Genomic DNA, 19612 nt, shown 5'->3' with positions numbered 1-19612 from the left:
GCCTTGGGCCTTGGCCATTCATTGTTAGAAAAGTGAATGCAAAATTTACTACTCCTACTAAGCTTAGTATGAGATGATGCATTATGCTAAAAATTCAGGTTTGGCATAATGCATGCAAATATCTGAACTAGTAGTCAGCTTGGTTTTTGATTTAAAACCTAAAAACAAATCTGGATTCTTTTGTGTGACAATGACTCTTTAGGGCTTCACTCCCAAATTGACAGCCGTTTGCGAGTTGGCCTCCCAATGTTCAAAAGGTATTAAAGTAGCCTCACAAAATTCTAAAATGTTTCAAACTAGTCACTTCATTAGTCAACTCCGTTAAGTTGGATGGAAAACGCGTCACGTGCCGTGCATGTGCTTTTTTGGGACTTGGAAGTTACTAAAATACCCTTCACTAGAAAGAGAAAATTGCTCCCCCCTAAAGCGACGTCGTTTGGCTTAGGTTATTATACAATAGCCAAAACAATGTCGTTTTGGCTATTGTATAATAACCTAGGCCAAACACCACACAAGACAAGGTCTTCTTTTCCACGCCGTGCCTTTGCTGTCATTCTTCTCCTCTCATGCCTCACAGCATGTACAACAGGCCATAAACGAGGTCGTCCACTGAAGGATTCGGCCATTGAAGGTAACCCACTAAAATTATTTGAGATTTCGGTATTGTTTAGGGTTTGTTTGTGGCATTCTTTAGGGTTTCTTTTTTTTTTAATTATTTTATTATTATTATTATTATTATTTTTATTTTTGTAAAATTTTATTGAGTTTATGTTGAGAAATCTCAAACCCATCTCTTTCCTTGCAGCTCGTCAATGATGGAGAAGATTGCAAGTGACTTTGCTGATGATGATGTGAGGGCCTGTGAACTGTCGGTGGGGAGTTCATTGGTAAAGTCTATCACTAGCAGTCTTCCACGTACTAAATGCCTATGCGGAATTGAATCACCGGTGATGACTTCACGTATGAAGGAAAATCTTGGTAGAAGATTTATTGGATGCAGTAAATACAAGGTTCAAATTTTTTTTTTTTTGAAAAATTAGGGGTTTCAAAATGAAGTTTTGCAAATTTAGGGATTTAAAAATTAGGGGTTTTATGAAAGCAAATTTTTTTGATGTTCATATAAACTGGTGTTTGCTATGTATTTATTATTCCTTTGTCAACATATGAAAAAAAAAAAAAAAACTTTGTTTATGGATGACAAACAAATATATGATTCGAAAATTATTCTTTCGTAATCCTATTGTTGAAAGTGAAAGGTAATATATCATGGCGTTCAAGCACAAAAACTTGTAGTGCAATTAATGGCCCCCCATTTAGGACTTCCGGATACTATAAACATTTGTATGAATGAAAAAACAGTAGGATTACTAGTTGTAGACTTGTAATGATACCTCCATGGACAATTTGTGTACTAAAATTTTGCTTTTAACCAGCATTCAACCATATGAACAATTTGTAGGATCACTGATATGAACAATTTGTAGGATCACTGAAATTAACTAAGGATAATCAGGTTTATACCTCAGCATCCAGACCAAAAGAATTCAATATACTATTTTCTGTTGTTAGCTTCCATTTAACACCAATGTTGTAGTCTTGTAGAACCCAATGCTATGCTTCTTCATCATTTGTGATCTTTTAGCACAACCATATTTAGGACCCCAACTATTGGGGATTGGCTTCTGCAGAGAAGCATGAATCCTTAAAAAGGTTGAGTTGGATAACCAACTTTCAAAACTCATGTCAACCGTTTATAAAATGATGCTGTTTCCTGAATGCAGGAGACAGCTTGCAATGATGCTTTGGCTGAGAGCAGTTGTTAATACTTGGTAGGTTAAGAAGCCTACCCTATTGATGACTTGGTTTAAACTCAAAGAGGAAAGAAGTAATCCTCATTTCTTTCTAGTGTAGGAAAAGTATGAGGCAGCCTTTGGTAATCTTCATTCCCTTGGCTGTCTTCAATTGAAAGCCAATGGGAGAATGATACACTAGAAATCGAGGGATAAAACCATAACAATGAGTGATTTGATCTAGAGAGGAAGAAGAATAAAGAATATAAAGTTCTTGATAGAGTTTATCTATTAATCATCATACCCTGCTTGTTCTCCTCTACTTCTTGCCAAGAGTTGCACTTTTTATTATTGGGAACTACATGGTCATGTAGTTTTAATAATCATTAAGCGGGAGTTTAAATTCACATGTGAGGAAGAGTGCTAAAATATTAGTCGGAAACATCACTTACCCCCCAATTAGAACACCTTTTGCAATGTTCTGCCTAGAGTTCACAAATTTGGAACGTGAGTGTCTAATGTATCATGCATCAACCACTTTCAAACACCATCTACTGTTAGGATTTTTCATTAACTCAAACAGCTAACAAATAAAGTATTCTTTATACCCTGTAAATGTTTTTATTAAAATACACATATACCCTTAATTTTGTTGGATTTTGAGGGTTGCAAAGAGAAACGAGGGTTCCAAGTAAAGTTATGAGGATTCCAATAGTTGCAGATCATAGTTTTAGATCATATTAAATCCTTTAGCGTTCATAATTATTTCGTAGTACATACTACACACTTTGCAAGACAACCAAATCTTTCTAGAGAAATGCTTATTTGTATTTTGGCGTCTATCACACGTACATTTTTCTTGAGTTGATATGCTCCATCTACCCTTAATTAAAAAGAAAAAAAACATGAATGGTAGACGAAGCATGCCAATGCAACGGCGATATACGCGAGATGGAAGTCAAAATGAAAAGAGATGTTTACTTAATTTCCAAAGACATTTTTTTTTTTAATTTTTTAATTTTTTTTTATAAATTTTTGAGGAAATGTTTTCTTTCATTCTCTTGCACATCTCTTGCCCTCTTTGTACAAGAGATGTGCAAATTCATTATTGAATTTATGAGACCTACATGTGCGCTTCACAAATTCAATAGTAAATTTGCAAAAGAGATAGACAAGAGATGTGCAAGAGAATGACACAGAACACATCTCTTTATTTTTGGAGAAATGTTTGTTTTCATTTTCTTGAACATCTCTTGTCCATATCTGTACAAGAGATGTGCAAATTCACCATTGAATTTATATGACTTATATGTGGGTTTTATAGATTCAATGGTAGAGTTTCAAAAGAGATAGACAACATATGTGTAAGAGAATGACACTAACCACATCTCTTTATCGTTGTAAATTATAATCATGATCTATATATCAAAATTTCAGTATAACAATATATCACTTTTTTTACCATAAGGAGACAATTATAAGCCATCCTATTTGTCAATCAAAGGCCAGGAGGTAGGGATGAGAAATATCACCTTATCTGTTATATCAAACCCTCAAATAAGAATAACAAAAAAAATTTAATCCGTTTCACATGTAATAATAAAATCAGTGCCTCAAGGATAAAGAGGTAGAGAATTAAATGACAGTGTCATTGACATTAATTCTGCTATGAAATATTTCATAGAGGAATCAAAAATCAATATTAAGTCAAATGGATTAATTATTTTAATAAAAAATATAAACTAGAGTGCAATTAAGAATTTTTAGTGGAATCAATTGTAATTAAATAGTGATTTGAGAAAATAAGGACTATTTGGAGCTAGTTTTTTTTTTTTTTTTTTTTTTTTAAGGTTCCTTATCGAGCTGATATAATTTAACAAAGTTATGCTTTTTATTTATTGGGCTACTTGTTTGAATTTATTAAAACATGGACTAGAGACAAACATGGACTACAGAGAGACTGAGCTTGGAACAAAATCCACGCCCAAGGGGCATGTAGTAAATACATGGGCTAGGGAAAAATTTCTTGACCCTATGTGTCACTTATCAATGAGGTGGAGTCTAGTGCTTTACAAGCCCTAGCCATCAACCCCCTTAGTAGTCCTTCTTGGACTAGGTTTTCTACTACTTATACCACATGATTAGATCTCCCACCTCTCATAGGATTTCAAGCATATAACTAGCTAGTGCAAAAACACACGACCTCTATAGTTCTTTACTATTTACTAAGAACTAATATTCTTAAGTTAACTTTTGAGAATAAGTTAAAGTTTTGAAGAGCAAGGAAAGAGACCACACTCCATTGGCTATTGTCAATCATTGGTGAGAAGATATGAAGGTTTCATAATCTCTGAGACAATATGTGTTCTTGGAGGAGCAATGAGCAAGTTTTTGCCCAAAAGCCAACGAGTGGTCGTTTTTTCAAGTAAGTAATTTATGTTTGACAATTTAATCTTAAATAGCATAGTTTTTTTACATGTCTATAAAGTTTGATCTTGGTTGGGGATTTTTTATTGTTAACTACGCAATTATATTTTTGCCATTGTATTTCCAATAAAGGCTCAAAATTAAAGCTTAATACACATGCTTAAGATAGTACCTAAGCCATATGGGATACTTAAGATTGTAATATATCACTACGCTCTGCAGCTAACGTCCACAACAGCACACTATTAAAAATGACCTGAATGTAGATATTTCTTTCTTGGCGGCTCTACTCACCTGTCAATATTCATTTTAGTTTAGCCTATAAGTCACTTCCTCTGTGACTCGACTACAAAACAACAACCCCTTCTCATACTCAACGAGCTATGTTCGATCGAGCTATGTTCGATCCTATATTTGACGTGACTCTAATACCAAATAACATATACTCCATTAAAGGTGAAACTAAAACTTAAAATAATTAACTTTAAACATATACCTAATACAAAACACTTTTCCTTTCTTTCTTCTTCTTTTTTTTTTTTATTTTTTTTTATTTTTTTTATTTTTTTTATTTTTTATTATAAAAAAAAAAAAAACCTAATAGAAATGTTGTAAGAGAAAATATTCACCAAGCTCAGATCCTATATATATATAAGTTGCTAAATTAATATCTACAATTTAAAACAGAATAAACCCAGAATCCCAACAAAGTTGTATATCATCACAGAGTTGCTTCATGAATCACTTTAGACTTGCCTCATCAATCACTTTAGTCATAAATCTCAATATATACCCAGTACTAGCTATTTACTTCATATAACACATAATTAAGAAACAAACAAACCCAAAAATGAACTCCAATTCACAAACCAGAAGCAGAAACTACAAAAATTGAAGCATTTGAATTGAAATAAGCATGCATGCATGTGTGGCGACAAAAATAGGGTTTCCAAACATACCAATAATCCATGTTTGGATAAGTAAAACTAGAAAAATGCAGCAGATAGTTAATTAATTAACTTCTAGATTTAATTTCACAGATTCTAGCTACATGCATGTTCAATAACCTATTATTATATAATAAATTAATTTTGGTATTTCAGTGTATACTTAGACCTCATTTATTGAAAAGTACTGATGCCACCAAATTCGTGCTATTTTGATTGCACCATGGTTACAGTTATTTTAAGGACGTAATTAGATTAATTGAATATTGTTTAACTTAGAAATATAAGGATCTATATTAAACTTATTCTAAATTATGGATTGAGATTCCCTCCAATTGGGGAGAAATTGGAGATTCTCCAATTGTTAATCGCAGCCCTTTATTTTAAATCCAATAGTTTATAAAATACCAGCTGATTTTGTATAACGAGGTATTAAATGTTGGCTTTTGTTTTACTGAGTTTAAATGATTTTATAGACCATTAGATTTAAAATGAAGGGTTACGATTAACAATTGAAAAATTTCTAATTTCCCCCCAATTATAGGGGATCCGGATCCCTAAATTATAGGGCGGTAAAATGTACTTTTCAGCCTTTAAATAAATAAATTATATCTGACTACATGGTTTAACACATGATCATATGAGCCAAAAGCTGTAACTGTCCTGAAATACTGGGTCTTATTGACTCATAAGGATAGTTTTCTAACCAATCATATGCGGGAAGAACTCTCCAAGTGGATTTCTTAACAGTTTAAAAGGCCACTGAAAAGCTGTATACAGCAGCAATCAAACAAGGAAACAAGTGAAAGATATGGCATCCTCAACACTAATTCTCACCTGCCTCCCAAAATTTGGTCTTGCTGGAGCAGCATTTGCCAGGAGAAGCACCTGGAAACCTAGGCATTTTGTTGCTGCTACTCCAAGACCTATTCATGTAATGATTAAGTCATGCTTCATATGCTGTTTTAATTTCTGCTAATTAAATTCCCTTTTTTATTTTTTTAATATTAATCATTTTTTATGAATTTTGATATCACTTGATGCGTCTAGCTAGTAATTAGTCTGCCTATATATATTTCTTTGTCCAGGGGGTTCGTTTGGCAAACAATTTTGCCCTAGACACTATAGCCGATGTGGTATAAAGTTTTAAATGTTTTATATTAAAAGTGAACAAGTTTTGTTTTGTAGTATTTTTTTATTTGAATAATAATAAAAAGTGAAAAAATGAGAATGTTTTTATGTTGATTCCTTTTTAGAAAAAAGTGGCATGAACAGTGAAAAAAGGGTGAAAGGATTTGCCAAACGGACCCAATTATCTCTCATTAACGTATCAAGGGTTCGCTTGGATTTTTGATTTGAAAATGCATATAGGTAGCATTCGGTAAAATCACAGTTTGGCCTTTAAAATCATTTTTACATTTTTAGATCGCAATTTTTCCAAATGATACATTTTGTATGATTTGATTTAGAATATTTACACTTTCCAAACACACTCTGAATATATTTTATGCTTGCAAGTGATGAATATGAAGATGCATTGTTAACAACGTTTTCAATGTGTCATAGGCAAGTTCACATCAAGAGGCTTCGGCTCCCAGTGATGCAATAAAACAAGGTGCAAATGAAGGCACAGTGAAGGACAAGGCTTTCTCTACTGTAGAACATGTAAAAACATATCCTTAAATATATATATATTCTTAAGGGTTAATACCTTATTTCCCGTGTGGTTTAACTTTTTATTTTTTATTTTTTGTCTCATAGGGTTTACTTTTTATCACATGAGGTACCTCTGGTTCGCCTAAAGACGGAAATAGTGCTTCTGTCTAAAATTTGACGAAATGTCATGTCAGTACTAATAACAAATTGACGGAACGCCATTTGGACGAAATTTAGACAGAGATACCATCTTCGTCTGTAGGCAAAGCAGCAGTACTTCCTGTGATAAAAATTAAACTTTAAGGGGTAAAAAATAAAGAAGTTAAACCATTTAACCCTATTCTTAAATCTTAATTAATTTGTAAGCCAATGATGGAATTGTAGGTGACGCAGAAAACAAAAGATATGGCTGAAAATGTGTCAGCAACGGCCCAAGATGCCACCGAGAAGGCCAAGCAAACGGCACAAGATGCCTGGGGCACCGCCAAAGACACTGCCCAAAAGGCCAAAGACAGTGTGCTGGGTAAGGCTGAACAGTCCAAGGAAAGCATCAAAGAAAATGCAGAGACTGTTAAGAAAAGCATGAACACCAAGAACTGATGATGATGATGATGATTCCTTCTCTTTCTTTTTTTTTTTTCCCAGTTGATTTATCTTGCATAAGAAATAATATGATTTGATTATGATTATCATCTTTCAATCTAGTTATCTAGGTATTTATTGTTCATTTGTTACATGCATGTGCATGCATGGCATGCAATTGAGTAGCTAGCATTCATGTGCTCTTCCATGTACCAGATGTAAAATGAAGTATTTCATCAGTTTCCACCAATGTTGGTGCAGATCTGATGTGGGCATTCAACATATATTGTATGTGTTTATATATATTACAGTCCCGTACCCTGTAAAAATTAAACAAGAAAGCCATGGGAGTTTAATTGTGGAGTCCTTTATATCACATCATATTTCAATTGGAGGTCTTGTGGAGATACAAATTAACCATTTAATATATCCAGAACGTACATCTGATGGGACATGTTAGATTATTTCAATAAAATAAGTTTGAATAATGCTATACTTACTCCAACTTTTTTATACAATATTTTTTTACAGTTGTTTTTAAAATCACCATTAAATATTTATTAAATTTTGATCAAATTGAGGTTTTAAAAGTCACCTATGTGTGCAGAAAAATTGTGCAAAAAAATAGGAGTAAGTGTAGCATTATTTAACAAGTTTTGCTTTCATTTTCTTAGATTTTCAACTTTCTCTCAATTTGTATACTTCGATCACTTTGTCATATTATACCTTAAAAAGTTAGAAGAATTTTTGGTGCTTAATAAAGGATTATCTTTCACCAAGTCTACATTGGCTTTTAGGTAGACATATGCATGCTTTTGGTGTCACTTCCACACTGGTCATGCCCGAGCGCGTGTCGCATTGGCACTTTAGGTGTACTTTGAATGTGATGCAGCGTGGTGTAGTTGGTTCGCAAAGAAAAACAACAAGTAATTCACGATTCTTTCAAACCAAAATTCTATTAAGAAATTTGAGGCAAAAGGGATAGAAAACCACTCTCCAAGTATTTCCATTAATAAACAATCAAAAGCCTCCTTATTAGATATCTATTGTTAGAGTATATGTGGGCTTGTCCCACATTGCTAATATATGAGAGTCTCTCTCTCTTTAACTTTTATATATTGAGCTATCCTATGTACTGTCAAATCATTCAATAAAAGCAAGATGTAGCCTATAGGGCTTTAGTCTGTGGATGTATATAGGTCATAAATCGAACTACCTTAATCTTGTGTCTCTTTATTTATTATTCCGTTTTATATTTCCGCATTATAAAATTTTACACGGTATCAGAGCGAATAGGTGTGGATGTAAGTCATAGACCGAACCACCTTAATCTTATGTCTCTTTATTTATTATTCTGCTTTATATTTCCGCCTTATGAAATCTTACATCTACAATATGTATTATAATAAATAAAATCCTAAACCTAATAGAATATAGTAATTAGTCGGTTTTAACAAAACTGGGTGCAGCTTGTTTGCAAACTTATGAAAGATGATCACCTTAAATTGATACTTTAAAGTTTAGAGGAATGATTAAAAAGTAATGAAAGATAAAAAGTGATAAGTATATATATATTATTGACAATGACAAGGACATATTGTCGTTTCCTATAAGCTTTTTGAATGAGAACATTTTTGCAGCGATGAAGGTCAATATTGCCATTATTAAAACAGGCTATTCGTTTTCCCCTCTGATCCCCTTTCCCTTCCCTTCCTCTCCCTTTCCTACCTCTTATGAGGCTCCAAATACCTCCTATGAGGTCTTACTTGCCTCATCGGAGGCCTTATTCATCGCCTTTGGCGATTTATCCTGCATCAACAATTCTGTCGTCTCGTCCTCCTCCGTAGATGGTTTAGTCACCGCCTTTTCCATTCGCTCCAAGTCTCAGTTCCGGCTTCTATTTGAAATCTTTGGATTTGATTTTTTCAAAATTAGATCTATCTATTTCATGAAGCTGCAACCTCACACGCACCACCTCACCGAACTCTTGGGCCTCTTCGCTACTTATCGCCGCCAGCTCCATCATCATTCGGCCACCACTCGCTGGAGCGTGTTCAACATGCGCCGAGGCGTGTAGATCCTTCATCCGCCCCTTCAGTCACTGACTCTACTGTTTTGTACTATTTATTTCATTTTTATGTTATTTGCTTGTCGTTTGTTCTCGGCTTTTAGTCTTGTTTTTGTTTCTTTCTTGTCATTTTCTTTGTGTTTAAGAGTCTCTATCACCGTTTGTTCTTGTTTGCCCTTTGAAGTTTGGAGAGGATTGCGGAACTTTTATAGTTTCGTGCTCTTTTCTAGACTTTTTGGTTGTGTCATTTTTGACACACTATATATTACCACCTTAATTGGTGGTCCATTTTCTTGGTCATCATGCCAAGAAATCAAAGGCCTGCGTCATGTACTTGATGCATTGCTTCTTTTTCTTTATTTCTTTTATTTCTTTTATTTTATTTTTTTGTTTATCCGATCTGATACGGTGGTTTTGTGGCTTTTTGTTTGGGTTGCCAAGGCCATTGTTATAGTTTGTAGTTTCTTTCTTATGTACTTAAAAAAAAAAAAAAAAAAAAAAAAAAATTTGGAGCTATTCGTAAGGTTATATTGTTGTTCTTGCCTTTCAATTGATGATAGGTCAAGCATATATATTACATTGACAACGACATGTCATTTTTGTTGATGCAAATAATAATAAATAAAAACAAAATTACCGACCACCGACATTTATTGCTAAAACATATATATATATTTCCCACCATTTTTAATTTGGTATGAACTCTTCGTACCACATTTATTGTCCCTGCAAAAAGTACATCATTTGTCTAGAATATTCACCTATTATAAAAAATAGTTGATCACAACTTGCTTTGGCATAATAGTACATCATTCAAATCCAAGCTGTCATGTCATGAAAGTTAGTGGACGCTCCCCTAATTTGTCGAAAATCATTTTATGGGCTCATTGAATTTCTTAAGGATAATTACTCATAACGTATTGTCACTTTATTTTTATAAATTGACAATCCTATTGCCCGACTCTATCAAACTACTATTTTGTTCTCAAAATCACCTTCCATTAGTCAAATGCATTAATTCAGAAGGTTAACCCGTTACGTGCGCCCCACATGCCATCTTGAAATGACAATACGTTGTAGTTGATGGGAGCAAAGTGACAATACGTTGTAGTTGATGGAGGCTTGGCCTTATGCATTTTATTTTCGCCTTGGGCTTCTAGGTTTTATCCCAAGCCCTATTCTCAGGGGCGGACCAGTAGCTTGTGGTGGGGGGACGAATGTCCTCCCAAAATCTTTCCAATTTTTTTTTTTTTTTTTTTTAAATTGCCTTAAAAATAACCCATTTTATAAATTCGACCCTCCAAAATGATATTTTTGTCCCTCCAAAATAATATTTGTATCCCCTTTTAATTTTTTTTCTTAGTTTTGCTCCCCCAAGATAATATATGTGTCCATTTTAAGATTTTGAGTGCTACGATTCGATCTTGTATGTTTCCCTCTCATTTGAGTGTAATTCTATTGAAAGGTTCTTCTTGGTTATTCGTATATTCATGTATTGTTTGTATGCGTTTTCTATGTGGTTTTTTGTTTGATTGGTCGAAAAGTAGAGAGAAATGTGGACAATGTGCCCCAAATCCGAGTAATTTTATATTCATGTTGACATTCAATGTTTGTAATGAATATATGTTTTATTCATTGAATAAATTATTTTGAGCATATAGCATATAAAACATCTTTTACATGCTTATTACCAAAAAGTTCTTCATATTTATTATGCATGTGAAAAGTCTTAAGATAACATTGAATATGTCTATGGGTGTGAGTAGCATGAGTATCACACAATGCCTTAGTCCATAATTCTTGTATCCTTAAACATACAAAGTTCACAATAGGTAAATGGAATTGGGGCATTCCATTTGCCTGTTAGGTCAAAACTATTCAGTGTCCATCACGTCCCCCAAGACAATATTAGAGTATTATGAATGTGACTACACAGTACTTGGCTATGGAACATCAAAAGGAAACTTCCCTCCCAAACTTTATAAACACCACTCAAAAGTAGGTGGACCTTGACTCCCTATTGCACTTAAGAAAATTCTTCAACATCAAATCTAGTTCTAGCAATCATGTAGTCTCGGGATGGATGTTAAAGCCTTTTTACAAGTGAGATTTGAAAGTAAGACCTGCCTCAAGTACACTATGGTGATGGTGCATTGCCTAGTTGTTGATCCAATGGCTAAGACGGTTAAGTAAAGACTAAGGAATTTTGCACTAGAGCGAAATCTCATGATTGCCGAGGAGGTAGAAAAGTTTAGGTAGCCAAGATTTATAAAAGAAGTACAATATCCTAATTGGCTTGCAAAAGTTGTTATGGCCAAGAAAATCAATGGAAAGTGAAGAATGTGCATCGATTTCACTGGCCTTAACAAATCATGCCTAAAAAATAACTTCCCTCTCCCTCGACTAGACTTGCTCGTAGATTTGATGACCATGCATGAATTACTAGGTTTTATGGATGCCTTTTCTAAGTACAAGTAGATTTTAATGCATGAGCCAGACTAAGAAAAGACATGATTCGTTACCAATTGATGACTTTATTATTATTGGGTAATGCACTTTGGAGGACAACATATAAAAAATGTTGGTAAATACAATGTTTAGGGCGCATAGGGTTAGACGTAGAAGTCTATATTGATGATATGCTGGTGAAAAGCCAAAAGGCAGAACAACACCTAAACAACCGATGTGAGACTTTTGAAGTATTGAGAAGATACCAAATGAACTAAACTTGGCGAAATGTGTTATTGGAGAAAAATTTAGAATCTTTATTCTTTCATTCTAATACCTCTCCTTGATCCTTGTTTAAACCACACAATCAATCAAACAAACAAAAACACCTTTAGCCACCGAAGTTTCAGGATGCAAGAGAAAGCTTGATAAAAGATTTACTGAAGTTCTAAAGCTACTACTTTAGAGACAAATTGGTTTTTTGCTAGGGTTGAATTCAGATTTTACTATAATGGTTTTGTAAGTATAATATCTGATGCAGGGTGGCGTAGTGAGTTCGCAATAGACAAATAACAAGCAATTCAAAACTCTTTTTAAATCAAGATTCTATCAAGAAATCAAGGTAAAAGGGATAGAAAATCACTCATGAAACGTTTCATATTGACAAATTAATCAAAATGCATAAACTCTGCCACTTACATACTAGGTCTGCTGTATTTATAACAATAAGAAAGCTGGGAGCAAAAGTAAACCTAAGTCTACTATGGAAATTTTTAGAATAATAAGGGAAATTATTACAATTAAATAACGTAAATAATAAAATAAAATATACTTGATTACTAGCTTATTTGACTTGATGGAATAAAATATTCATTAAATTCCTCAATAGAGTAATCAATTATTTCCGTCTTGGATTTCTTGCCTTTATTTCCATCCAACTTTCCAATCTTCCCTTTACAACCTGTTTTGACCTAGTAAACATCGGAATTAGCCAAACCTCGTGAAACATGACTTAGTAAATCTTTGAATTAACTTTCAAATGCCACCAAGCTTTGCTCAAATCCAATCTCCAAAACTCGAGATATGACCTTTTAGTAAAACTCGTCATGTGCAAATTTGACCAAAATGGGTAAAACTGGCTTGCATCTGGAGAAAATCGATAGAACTTTTATTTTAATTATGCATGTGTGTTTTAATTTTGGGTAAAGTCCATTTAACTCCCTCAAATTATCACCTCAATGATAATCTACCCTCCAAACTATCAATTACGACAATTTACCTTTCAAACTACCAAAACAATGACAATGTACCCCCCCTATGCAAGCACAATAACGAAATTACCCATATAGAATTTTCAATAAGACAAAAATACCGAAATAAATTTAGTATTTTTATTTTTATTTTAGTAAGGTTAATTTCGTCATTTTTTTAAAATTGAGGGGACATTGTCATTTTTTTGGTAGTTTGGAGGGTAAATTGTCGCAATTAATAGTTTGGGGGGTAGATTGTCATTGGGGTGGTAGTTTGAGGGGGTTAAATGGACTTTACCATAATTTTTTTTTTTAAATTTTTTTTAATAAGGATTGAGTTTTCCCTTTTCCATTAGGATTTTGTTTTTCCCTTTTCTATTAGGATTAGGTCTTCCTTTTCTAATTATGATTTGTTTTTCTTTTCCTTGTTTAATTAGGAGGTTCCTAGCCTATATAAAGGCATCTAGTCTTTATTATATCTTAATTTAGTTTATACTATCAATTAAATTTAAGTCTTTTAGAATTATTTCTCGGTTTGATTATTTTGGGCAATTAGGGACTTTCTCTTCCCTTTTCTTTCTTCCTGAATTCTCTTTCCAATATTTAATTCTCAGTTTCTGCTGCTATTATACACTGTCAGAACAATCTTAGTTCTACCCGCTGTCAATATCTAATTGTAATTAATCCTCTATGGTGGATAAGTTTTCTCAATTTGGTTATAACATAGTGGTTTTACTTTTAAAGAGTTTTTCAAAAGAATTCCACTTCGTGATCAAAATCCGTGATTTTGATTTGTATGCTTCGATTGAATTGCCAAAACCAAAAACATTATTGTTTTGTTGTCATTATTCTTTCACCCTTTAGGGCTTGTCCGTTGTGTTCTCCAGGAACGTATCAAATTGATACAAAACAATAATTTCAAAAGTCATCACTCAAAATCAATTTCTTCATTTCTTTAAATCATTTCAGATCGATACAAAGACTTCTAAACCTTGTGGCACCAGGTGGTTTTTCCCCAACCATAGTAGACCAGTATATATGTTGAAATTTATCTCTAGGCTGGAAATTCTTATGATGAATAGAGACTTCCATCTTGTGATCCCCTGCTGTTATTATGGTCTAAGTAAACACAAATATTCCCATTTTTGGATCCACTGCTACTATTGCCACGAGAAGAAACACTGTTGTTGTTGCTTGAAAAAACACTTCCATTATCACCAGATTTTCTATTTCTTCTCTTGCTGCTTTTGCGGCCATAAGCAATTCCTTTTTCTGACACCTCACTGCTTCTGTGGCTTGACAAGGATGACACACTAATTCCTTCATGTGATCCAAAGCTTCCTTTGTGCCTCCAAGAATCTCTTTCGCTTTTGTGGCTTGAGCCGGAAAGCGAGTCTTGAGCCTCCATAACAAAACTTCCTGGGTGTTCATCTTCACTATCTGAGTTGATTCCACCCTCATGATCATGCTTTGAATCATCTTTATGCTCATGATATGAACTGTCACTATCTTCATCATCTGAACTACCATGTGAGCTATCTTGGTTGTGATGATCCTGACAATTTTTGCTTTCTAAAGGCGTGGTGGGCTGTGAAAGAGAAGTAGGGATGTTCTCTGGTGGAGTTACAGAAAGAAAACTTAGAGTAGTTACAACATCACTCATAAAGGGACGCACTGCTTCTTCCTCCTGCAAACACATGGTTGCTATTGCAACCGCTTGCTCCAGATCTTTTTCAGGGAATTGATTTTTAAGAAGCGGATCCACCATATCTGGAAACCTTTTTCGGTCCTTGAATAAGGATTGTGCCTATTTAAACATGAACATAACTGAGAATGTAAACAGCTGATGTACTTGAAGGGCTTAAAGCATATTTGGAATTGTATTAAAGAGCTTAAAAAGTGCTATTAGTACATAAAAAGATGACCAACAAAAAATGAGACGTGTAAAAAACTTAAAGCTTGTTTAGAATTGAGTTAAGGAGCTTCAAAAATAATTTATTACATAAAAAGCTGTCACAAATAAGAAGCTAGTTCGTTTGGTGAAAAACTAAAATAGTACTTCTTTGATTTTCTTTGCTCTAAAATGGTCAAAACACATTTTGGAAAAAACTTTTTCTAAAAAGTCATTTCTCGCTTTAAAAGCTCTATTTCCCTACGTAATTCCAAACAGACTTTTAAGAAGCACTTTTTTAATGTTATTGTTTTAAAAAGGCCAAAACCATGACACTTTTTCTAGAAAGCTCTTGCAAGTTTTATTTTTTTAATATACGAAAACTCTATTTCTCAATGCAATTCCAAACGGGTTATTAACATGCTTGCAGGTTAACTATAAATATCTCTTGAATTAAAGAGAAAATGAAAGAAAGAGAGGGAAGGCGTATTATTCTCTATTTACCCAAGCAACTAGATTTTGCTCTTCTATCCGCCTGGTGGTGTCAATGGCTCTTCTTCCGGTGATTAACTCTAGTAAAACAACTCCAAAACTGTATACATCTGACTTCAATGTGAGATGACCTGTCTTTGTATACTCTGGAGCACAATAGCCATACGTGCACATCACCCTTGATGATGTGTGTATCTTATCTCCAAGAATGCCAAGTCTTGCCAAACCGAAATCAGAGAGTTTTGGGTTAAAATCTTCATCCAACAAGATGTTTGAGGGCTTTAATTCACGATATATTACTGGTGGGTTGGTTTTCTCATGCAAGTACTCTAATCCTTTAGCGGCGCCAAAGGCAATTTTTATTCTTGCAAACCAGGCTAATGGTTTCTGATTTGGTCCCATACCTGCACAAAAATTAGACTACAATGAATATTTTGCAAATACTTGAATGAAACTTAATGTCATAGAATAAAGAGGGAACATCCTGGTAAGACAATTGCAAGTTTATTAGAATTGCAAAATCTGAGTATATATGATGTTGATTAGGGGTGGCAATTCATGTTTACGTGTTAGGTTCAGTTGTGTTGAGACATGAGTATACAACTATATAGGTCAATTCTAACCCAACCCATTTAATTAAACAAGTCGGACCCCTCAATACTAACCCACTAATTTCATGTCAAATTCGTGCCCAGTTCCTAGGTCGTGAAAAAAACTAATTGTCTTGTGTTTGGTTTGGGTCATCGCAAAGCATGAGCATAAGACTATTTAGTCCAACCCTAATCTAACTCATTTAATTAAACACGTCAGACCTCTCAACCTTAACCTACTAATTTTGTGTTGAGGTTACAATTCGTGTCAAAAAATGTCAATCCTAAAGTAATGTCATATACTCGACAAGTATCCACCTTTCATCCACCAAATTAAGCTAGTGTGGTGTGATTTCCCATAATATTTAATGGATGAAAATAAGTTCTTTGGTTTGGTGAACCACGTCACAAGTGGATGAAAGGTGAATACTTGCCCGGTATATAGCGTTACTTGCAAGCCCAGATGTTGTCACACACGAGGACACAAAATAGGTTAATCCAAGTACAGATTATGCTACAAAAGGGAGTAGGATTAACAAAATAATAACAAAAGAAACAATACCAAGGAGACGGTCTTCCAAAGAACCCCCTGACATGTATTCATACACCAAAAGCCGTTGATCTCCATCACAACAATATCCTACGAGATTGACTAGATTTTCATGGTGTAGGACGCTTAGCGCCAAAACCTCCCCAAGAAATTCCTTGCTTCCTTGCAATCCGTTTCTGTCAAGTTGCTTTACTGCCACCACCTACAAAATGGTAGAGAGATAGAGATAGCAATTGATCAGTGAAAAGGAAAAAGTATCATAAGGAATGGAAAACAAAAAGTTGAAGTTCTTATAACCTGCCCGCTTGCCTGAAGCTTCCCCTTATAGACTCTTCCAAATCCACCTTCGCCCAATAGACATTCTTGGCGGAAATTGTTGGTCGCAATTGCTAGCTCACGGAAATTAAAATTTTGTGTTGCAATATTTCCATTTTGAACTTGGTTAGTTTGGTCATTATTTTTGGTTTCAGAAGTTGCCTTTTGTTTCTTAATCTCTGCATAGACAAATAGTGGAGATTTAGCTACTGAACCTACAAGAAGTTCTCAGTGACCTATTAGAAAACAATGCATGCAAGACCCATAAGTTTTCTCATGTTGTAAATAAAAAGTCTTGCACCAAAGGGGAAGGACTTAAAATCCATGGTATATTCAAGAAAAATAACTTACAAGTCATAAGTATGGGTACAAATTCCATTACATTTATATATATATATACATACACACACACACAAATTCCAAGTCCAACCCCCCATTCTAGCTCCATTATCATCTAGCTTCTTTTTTTCCCTAAAATTATTACTACTATTTATACTTTTTTTTTTTTTGGTTTTTTGGCTTGATAAATTTATTGATTTGCTAATGTTGGCCTAATTACCTACAATCTTATTCATCATTCCATACTAAAGAATGATGAAAGTGTCATGGTCTAAAGATCACCATTAGCATATATCATGTCTACTTATCCAAAGGATTTTTTTTTTTTTTTTTTTTCCCATTGAAACTATAATATAATATGTTGGGATATCACACAACTAAAAGTCTTAAGCCTATAGGTTTTGGTCCAACCGGGCTATATTAACCACTTACACTTCAAATATCTTTCCAATGTTAAACTCCACCTTTTGTACTCACATGTATATACTTAATAATGTCTTTCTCATATGTAAGTCGATCACTAGATCACTATGCTCCCCATTATATGGAAGCTTTATTAATCTGATAGACTGTCCCTAGGATAACTTATGTGTTACATGGGCTTGCCTGCCCCATGCTATTTATACCTCTACTCCAAGCACTCTCATCCACACTATGTGTACACCATCCCCACTCTAATTGTGAAAGAGTCTACTATCATACGTCATATTGCATATTATCATTGGCTTTGATACTACTTGTTGGGAAGATTAATACTTTGGGAAGTTTTCTAATTAGACCATACTATAGCATATTGAGACACCGCTCAACCCAAAAGTATAAGCCTATGGGTTTTGAATCCAACTATGCTATATTAACTTGTGTTATAATTTCAATGTTAGACTCAACCTTTTTACACTTGCACTCTTATTGGGGAAATTAATATCGGGTAAATTAGCATGCTCAGACACCACTTAACCCAAAGACTTAAAGTCTATAAATTTATGTTTAACTATGTTATAATAATCACACTTGTAACATCTTTCCATTGTAACACTGAAGTTACTACATTCATAAATGTATACTCATCAATCTCCCCCTCATATGTGAGCCCATCAATACATCACTACACTCCCTCTAAAAAAAAGCTTTACATGAGAACAATATCACCAATGGTTTCGTTGACTATTTTTTTTCTTTTCGATCATGATGTCATTCACTAAATTTGACAACCCTCTAGCCCTTTCCTTTCCTTTGAATTCCATTTCCATTTAAAAAAAAAAAAAAAAAACTGTACATGTTGTCTCAAAATTTAATGAGTCAGCCTTTCTCAAGAATCAAATATATATAGGATTTTTTTTTTTTTTTTTTAACATGTCCGCACAAGAGAGAAAAATTGGATTTGAACTAGTGACCTGCACTACATGAGGCGTGATCCCTAGCCGATTGAGCTATCCCTTGAAAACAAATATATTTAGGATTTACAAAATTAGCATTTTAACAATCTACCCCTGATTATGATGAATGAAAAAAAAAAAAAAAAATGATGAATGAAAATAAATGATGATATAGGCATGCATGTAAGACCAAAAAGAGAAAAGTGACAAGAAACGCTCCAACTTGAATCAAATTTTTTGTTTCAAATAAATAATTTACCCGGAAATCTGCATGGATTGTGTTCATCAGATGGAGATGCATGATCTCTCTTGCTTGTCGTTGTCTTACTTCTCTGCAACATAAAACATGAGAAGCAACTCATGATGTCTCTGTGCCACTCGAGACTCCTCGATCTTGATCGATCTAATCAATGAAGAAGTTGCAGGTGGGGAGGAGCTCTCGATTGGTGGAGAGAAAATGTGATGGAGACTTTTCCTTCGAGTTGTGGGAGAAAAAACGGGAAATTTGAGTGGACATTTTGGACGTAAGGCGTCCTGTGAAAGGAGAGTGAAATGTGGGATTTTGGTGGGAGGGAACACCTGCCTTTTAAGCTATAAATGGAAATTATCCCTCATTTGAAACATGTTTAAGCGGTTAAATTAATTATAAGCACATAATTTTGTGCCATCATAATTATTTTATATTTTTTAAATTAGGTTTTATAGATATATTTTTTTTAATAAATTAGGTATATTCTATTCCTTGATTGTTTAATTACTAGTCATTCTTAACGTGTCAACGTGATGAGCACAAACGGAACACCCTAGCCTCCTCATGTTTTGTATCTTTAATAGGCCAGGATCCAGATCATGTGTAAGTAAATATATAATATTCTTTTCAAAAATATAATA

General features: G+C 33.9%; 2 protein-coding genes across 2 annotated transcripts; one reads left to right on the top strand and one right to left on the bottom strand.

Moving 5' to 3' along the window:
* Positions 1-1758: 1758 nt before the first annotated feature.
* Positions 1759-7624, top strand: LOC132169024 (uncharacterized protein At4g13230). Its single transcript, XM_059580113.1, has 4 exons — positions 1759-1829; positions 5945-6098; positions 6731-6829; positions 7205-7624. The coding sequence occupies exons 1-4, from the start codon at positions 1759-1761 to the stop codon at positions 7418-7420; spliced, it is 540 nt and encodes a 179-aa protein (XP_059436096.1). The 3' UTR covers positions 7421-7624.
* A 6613-nt stretch (positions 7625-14237) lies between these two features.
* Positions 14238-19083, bottom strand: LOC132169023 (probable serine/threonine-protein kinase PBL25). Its single transcript, XM_059580111.1, has 5 exons — positions 18981-19083; positions 16989-17152; positions 16704-16893; positions 15564-15955; positions 14238-14975 (listed from the first exon to the last, which is right to left on the bottom strand). Exons 1-5 carry the CDS (start codon positions 19081-19083, stop codon positions 14238-14240), a joined length of 1587 nt encoding a protein of 528 aa, XP_059436094.1.
* Between the last annotated feature and the right edge of the window lie 529 nt (positions 19084-19612).

This window comes from Corylus avellana, chromosome ca2 (genome assembly GCF_901000735.1).
Source record: "Corylus avellana chromosome ca2, CavTom2PMs-1.0".
Lineage (NCBI taxonomy): Eukaryota > Viridiplantae > Streptophyta > Magnoliopsida > Fagales > Betulaceae > Corylus > Corylus avellana.
The sequence above is the reverse complement of the archived record's forward strand: the minus strand, read 5'-3'. Positions and strand labels throughout refer to the sequence as shown.

Bases quoted from the DNA above. Each gene is read 5' to 3' on its own strand.
- LOC132169024 (XM_059580113.1), top strand. From the start codon at position 1,759: ATGATGCTGTTTCCTGAATGCAGGAGACAGCTTGCAATGATGCTTTGG. The intron at 1,830-5,944 runs GTAGGTTAAGAA...AGCTGTATACAG, and splicing joins AGAGCAGTTGTTAATACTTG to CAGCAATCAAACAAGGAAAC. The intron at 6,830-7,204 runs GTAAAAACATAT...ATGGAATTGTAG, and splicing joins CTTTCTCTACTGTAGAACAT to GTGACGCAGAAAACAAAAGA.
- LOC132169023 (XM_059580111.1), bottom strand. From the start codon at position 19,083: ATGAGTTGCTTCTCATGTTTTATGTTGCAGAGAAGTAAGACAACGACA. The intron at 16,894-16,988 runs GTTATAAGAACT...ACCATTTTGTAG, and splicing joins AGCTTCAGGCAAGCGGGCAG to GTGGTGGCAGTAAAGCAACT. The intron at 15,956-16,703 runs GTATTGTTTCTT...ATTTTTGTGCAG, and splicing joins TTTGGAAGACCGTCTCCTTG to GTATGGGACCAAATCAGAAA.